Source organism: Cyprinodon tularosa, unplaced genomic scaffold, assembly GCF_016077235.1.
Source record: "Cyprinodon tularosa strain WSP-4 unplaced genomic scaffold, ASM1607723v1 ctg38, whole genome shotgun sequence".
Lineage (NCBI taxonomy): Eukaryota > Metazoa > Chordata > Actinopteri > Cyprinodontiformes > Cyprinodontidae > Cyprinodon > Cyprinodon tularosa.
In genome coordinates this window covers 643823-650425 of record NW_024039096.1, presented here as the reverse complement: position 1 = coordinate 650425, position 6603 = coordinate 643823, and the positions used below count along the sequence as shown (strand labels likewise).

The 6603-nt window shown below is 40.3% G+C and overlaps 1 protein-coding gene across 2 annotated transcripts in view; it reads left to right on the top strand.

Annotated features, from left to right (window-relative positions):
* The first annotated feature begins 272 nt into the window (after positions 1–272).
* The window catches only part of etv4 (ETS variant transcription factor 4), a 52921-nt gene continuing 46590 nt past the window's right edge, over positions 273–6603 (top strand). The window contains exons 1-3 of one of the 2 annotated variants that reach the window (XM_038296895.1): positions 273–400; positions 1469–1559; positions 1710–1757. In XM_038296895.1, coding sequence (XP_038152823.1) covers positions 1505–1559; positions 1710–1757 — 103 coding nt within the window. In that variant the 5' untranslated portion in view covers positions 273–400; positions 1469–1504. Of the gene's footprint in view, positions 401–922; positions 980–1468; positions 1560–1709; positions 1758–6603 lie in introns of those variants that run through there. The other variant, XM_038296894.1, reaches the window with a different exon arrangement.

Below are 6603 nucleotides of genomic sequence, written 5' to 3'. Positions count from 1 at the left end.
TTTCCCTGCCAAAGACAAAAAAACAACATGTCAGGAGCTTCATGCCAGGGCAAGTTTTTATGAATGGACATTTTTTTCCCCTTCTGTCTCTCTCGCTCCTCTTTCTTTTTTGTGAATGAAAAACAACTGGAAAATCCAGTCGAAAAAGCCCACAGTCTACAGAGAGCTGATTGGCTGCTTTGATGACAGCCCCGCCCATCGTTGCTACGATCCCGCCGATAGAGCATTCTGATTGGTTCACGGGGGGAACCGAGACTTCATTCACAAGTCGGTGAATTCGACTGGACAAAAGCGAGAAATTCGAGTCCTAAAGAGGAAACCCTCCAATCATATAAGTCCAGTGGAGCCAAGCTGGAAGAGTGAAGTCTCACCAAAATTAGATCTGCTGAAGAAATAACAGGTCACTCCACACTTTTAAATCAATTCAACCCGCTAATCTAAATTCAGAAGGGAAAAAAAGTGGGAGGGTGTCGGTGTGAACCCAACATCTGTTTCCTTTCACACTTTCAGGACTGTATTCTAGAAACAAACAGAGGAGACGTGGCACTATAATAAGTGTATGAAAAAAGGAAATTTATTTTTTTTTTCTCTATAGGCGTTATTCTAAACAAAAAAAAAAGTAAAGTTGGCTTAATTTGACAAATGGGTGTGAAAATAGTAGTTATTTACTTGTGAAATCAACGCGCGCAATCACAAACGCACGCAGACGCACGTGCACTAAAGAGATTTGTAAAGAGAGCCGCAGCCCGCTGGGTAATCACTCGCCATCACTTCCCCTCGGCATTTTTTTGTGAATGGAGCTCATTATGCATGCAGCCTCCACGCAGCTCCATTCACAAACAGCGCTCCCTCCTCTCCCCTCTGCAGCCTGTGCGTGGATCCCACTCCAACTGCGCGCAAATGACCGCAAACGGTTAAACGGATGGATTATAAGATGGATGGATATTTAGACCAGCAAGTGCCTTACCCTTTAGCCAATGTACGTATAACTTAACGCTTATTGTTTGTTTCTTTTTTTGATGGCGGTGTTTTGTGTTGTTTTCGCATTCGTGTCCGCGTCGCTTCTGCACGAGTTTTGGCTGCGACTTTGGGCAGAAAAAAAAGTGCTTGTTTGCACTGATTCCAACTGCCAGAACAGAAAAAAGAAAGAAAAACCTTTCAAAAAGTTACAGTTGTGTGCATTTAATAACGATTGACGAGTGATTTTGTTGGTTTAGTTTGTTTCCAATGTTTACTTTGGTCAAATGCTCATTGTCAGACTTATCTTTTTACGCATGATGAGCTCTTTTTAGATGCGCATCTCATATTATATTAGTTTTTATGGACTTTCGCGATACTTATCGGTAGGACCTGCACATTGAAGGCTGCTATCCAGCTAAAGAACTGTGAAGGATTGCCGTGAACTGTTTTGACACTGATGTTGTCGAATAGCCCTGCTGGATTCTGTTAACCTTTATTGCTTTCGCAGAAGTCGCAAGGAAATGGGCCCCTAAATAGACTGTTGATGGCAGCAAAAAGGAAATTCATGGACACAGAATTACCCCCTCAGGAATCAGAAGGTAAAAGTAGAAGAAAGTCGTTGAATTTGCGTTTGATTCATGCTTTATTAAAAGCTGAATAAACGATGTCAGTTTGTCAGAGTGAAAGCTGATTGTTTTTAATGCTATGGTAAATATTAGCTCTTATATTTCTTTTTTCTTTCCACTCAGACCTCTTCCAGGATTTAAGCCAGCTGCAAGAGACATGGCTTACAGAAGGTAAGGCTTCTTGTTTTTTGATTGAACGTTCAACATGGAGAATTTATGATCTGAATCTTGCTAAGAAATGATGCCTGCTGATGCAACATGTTCACATGGACAGCCTAAGGCAGTAACAAACTAAAAACATTCCACTTCTCAGATGAAATCCATAGAAAAAACTTTTTCAATTCAAATTTTCTGCAAAAGTCTGTGAAGCACAAATTTCTAAGAGCTTAGTTGATCAAAAATTTTATTGTAGGCTATATGTTTCTTTAAAACTGATTTGTAGTTGTTATAGGAAATATATTCATAGTTTGAGCCACTGTATGTTAATGGTGTTATTTTACTTTACTTATTCCCCATATAGAAAAAGCATGCAATGTTTTTATGTTTTAAATACTTGTGATCATATATTCTATGTTGAATTTCACCAAATTGGACGATAGAAATATTTTCTAAATGTGTAATACCTGCAGGATAATGTTCCATGTATGGAAGGTCTATCCACATGTTTTACCACTCTGTTAAGTTTCCACATGTTCTGGGAGGTTTTCACACCTATGTCTTTTCTGCATGGAGATTTCAAACAAATGTGGCAAAACTTTTCACCTTTTTCTTCAGTTTATTTCTACATAATATACTGTTCACAGGTGAAAGATCTGTTTGCTGTTTATATTCAAAAAATACTTCTAATATACATAAAATTTCATTGTACAAACATATGATTAGATGAGTGTCTGTGTTCTGCTCTTTTACACAAACAAACCTATGAATTTAGCAATGTGAAAAAAAAGGATTGAGCTAAAAGCTTTAAACAATTTTGGTGGTTGTTAAATTTCCAACACAAATATATATATATATATATATATATATATATATATATATATATAAAATGTATTCAAAGGAAATATTTTTGGTGCATTTGTGGCTGCTGGGTGATTTCCTTAACTCGAAACGGGACCCCAAATATCAATTTTTCTTCGTTCCTGATACAATCTCTTGCTGGTGCTGCTCACACACTCATAAAGACACACAAAACCCCCCTTTCCTCCCCCCACAAAAAAGCAGCCTGAGTGAGCACAGACAGGACATTATTAGCTTTGAGCACATCCTACTTTGGCCATGTTGGCATGTGGAGAGTGTGCCAGACTGCAGCCAATGCAAACAAACTGCCTGTTTGGCTTGTGTCACTCACAGGCACATAGCAATGAAATAAGGCCCAATCGGAGGCAACTGTCACTGGGCTGACCTAATAAGAGCACTGCTAACATCTGCTTTAATACAGTAATTATGCTCTATGGAAGAGGGGAGTAAAACAATGCCACAAGATGAGGGTTGTTTGGAGCATTGGTGTGGTGATGTAGATCCAAGCAGTGATCAGAAGGGACTGTAGATGTTCGTTAAAGAGGACTGCAGTCTGAGGTGTAAATTTTGCTGTGTTTGTTGCTTTGATGTGCTTTGATGTGGAGATTTAAAGGGGGATTGCTGCTCAGTTTTGACATTTATATTCTAATGTGAACCACATCAGGGTCATGGGCCTTGTTTAAAGCTTCCCTCTTAAAGCTTTTTTTAAAAATGTTTTCTTACCTGCAGAGTGTGATGATTTTGGCTGTTTTTCAGTATTGTGCTCAATGGAGATTGATTCGCTGTGCTGTGTGCTCAATTGAAAACATGTGCTTGTAACACAACCTTAGTTTCCATTGATGCCTTTGATATATGCATTTAGCATGAAGGCTGCATTTACCATTTCAACATTATCTCCTTATATTTAATCTAATGTACTTAACCATTATTTTAAGTTTATTTCCATTCATTATATCAAATGAACTGCCTATTTGAGGCCCATTAAACATGGTAGAAATTTAGATTTTTTAAGGTTGGAAGTAAATAAACAAAAATGTTTCCACAGCTGCCTCTTTACTGCAGTCACTTGGATCACAATAAACACCTTTTGACTCCATTTCCTTTCTAGTGGTCAAGATTTATACCTTTAAATATTATGCTAAAAATTCTTGCTTTAGTCCAGTTTCAGGTATAGCTATGAAAATTAGAACCAAGTATCTAGGGGAAATGTTGATTAGTTTTCCATTTAGGTCAAATTTCAGTATTTTATAGATAATACTCTATGGTGCTCGCAAACTCCCAATTTCTTAGATCTGTAAAGCTATAAAAATACATTTTGAATTTAAACACTGTTAAAATTCAATTGACACGTCTACAGTTCTTCAGAGTGAAAAATAAGTCCCCGTCCACACGAAGTCAAACCCTGGCCTAAATTCACAAATTTTTCACCAAACCAGCCTCTCATTGGTACGAAGCCGGCGTTTCGGGGTCTGTAAACGATCTTTTTTTTTATAAAGCCTTCAGAGTGGGAAGATTTTGAAACGCCGTTTTCGCGTTTCCATCTTTAAGCTCTGACCGCATTTTTTTTTTTTTTTTTACACGCATGCGTCATAGCGTCGCCTCTAAACACGCATGCGCGACACAGTATCACAACAACAATGGCGCCGTACTGTGTTGAATGGTTGCTGCTCATGCTACTCACCCTGCTGTCGGGCTTACAACAGAATCTTCTTCTTCTGGAATATCTCCAGGAAGAACAGAGCAATATCGACGACATAGTTCAGCTCCTGAATTTGACTGAACCACGAAAATGGACCCGCAGGGCCATTTTCCGGTTTTCCGGTTTGGTTGTTGTATAAATATTACTGCGCATGCCCAACATTTCGTTGCCTGTTTTCGCCTATTTTTGCTTTGGCACCACAGCGCCACTTACAGGCCTGGCATACATTTTGCAGCGTTTTCATGCATTCATGTGGTCGATCACATTTATTTTACGTCTCCGTCTTCAAGACAAACGTTCTGGAAAATATTAGCATTTCGTGTTCGTTTTGACTTCGTGTGGACGGGGCCTAAGTTGTTTTTTTTAAATCGGCCCCACAACTGAGGGGAAGTTGGTTATTTCAGTTTGAAGTTTGGAAAGCTTTCTCTTCCACCTTGGAAGCTTAAATTTTCAGTGTTTTGACACCCTGACAACAAAATTTTGACCTCATAGCAGGAAAGTACGGCACTTTCCGTGATTCCCTTGCCCATACCCATGCCTTTATGTCGGCATACATTTGAACATGATATAAACAGAGAAAAGGTCCTTTGGGGTCATAGTGCAAACACTGCAGCATAGTCAATCAAGACACCTCAATAACACACAGCTGTAGCTAGCAGAACTTTCTTTCACATAGAAAGTATTCCTGAATCAGTTATTTTTTGTTTTCATTATTATATACACTCACCGGCCACTTTATTAGGTACCCCATGCTAGTAACGGGTTGGACCCCCATTTGCCTTCAGTACTGCCTCAATTCTTGGTGGCATAGATTCAACAAGGTGCTGGAAGCATTCCTCAGGGAGTTTGGTCCATATTGACATGATGGCATCACACAGTATCCGCAGATTTGTCGGCTGCACATCCATGATGCGAATCTCCCGTTCCACCACATCCCAAAGATGCTCTATTGGATTGAGATCTGGTGACTGTGGAGGCCATTTGAGTACAGTGAACTCATTGTCATGTTCAAGAAACCAGTCTGAGATGATTCCAGCTTTATGACATGGCGCATTATCCTGCTGAAAGTAGCCATCAGAAGTTGGGTACATTGTGGTCATAAAGGGATGGACATGGTCAGCAACAATACTCAGGTAGGCTGTGGCGTTGCAACGATGCTCAATTGGTACCAAGGGGCCCAAAGAGTGCCAAGAAAATATTCCCCACACCATGACACCACCACCACCAGCCTGAACCGTTGATACAAGGCAGGATGGATCCATGCTTTTATGTTGTAGATGCCAAATTCTGACCCTACCATCCGAATGTCGCAGCAGAAATCGAGACTCATCAGACCAGGCAACGTTTTTCCAATCTTCTATTGTCCAATTTCGATGAGCTTGTGCAAATTGTAGCCTCAGTTTCCTGTTCTTAGCTGAAAGGAGTGGCACCCGGTGTGGTCTTCTGCTGCTGTAGCCCATCTGCCTCAAAGTTCGACGTACTGTGCGTTCAGAGATGCTCTTCTGCCCACCTTGGTTGTAACGGGTGGTTATTTGAGTCACTGTTGCCCTTCTATCAGCTCGAACCAGTCTGGCCATTCTCCTCTGACCTCTGGCATCAACAAGGCATTTCCGCCCACAGAACTGCCGCTCACTGGATGTTTTTTCTTTTTCGGACCATTCTCTGTAAACCCTAGAGATGGTTGTGCGTGAAAATCCCAGTAGATCAGCAGTTTCTGAAATACTCAGACCAGCCCTTCTGGCACCAACAATCATGCCACGTTCAAAGTCACTCAAATCACCTTTCTTCCCCATACTGATGCTCGCTTTGAACTGCAGGAGATTGTCTTGACCATGTCTACATGCCTAAATGCACTGAGTTGCCGCCATGTGATTGGCTGCTTAGAAATTAAGTGTTAACGAGCAGTTGGACAGGTGTACCTAATAAAGTGGCCGGTGAGTGTATATTTTTTGTCTGTATGCTCTGTGTTCTCAAAAAAAAAAAGTTTTTTTTGTTTTTCATAGTAGGAACTTATGTCTTGAAACTGCTTCGGTCTGGCTTTTTTGTGGAAATGTATTTCCACTAATTTGGAGAAAAGAGCATGTGTCTGAAACAGTGGGTGATATACAACAGGGCTGGGTATTGATTCAGATTTCAAGAATTAATTACTTTCCGTAAAAATTCAAAAAATATCCTCTGGAATTGGTTTCCAAGATTTGAAGACGTTTCGCCACCTTTCCAGGAAGCTTTCTCAATTCAAATGTCTGGATCTTGAATTGAGAAAGCTTCCTGGAGAGGTGGCGAAACGTCTTCAAATCTTGG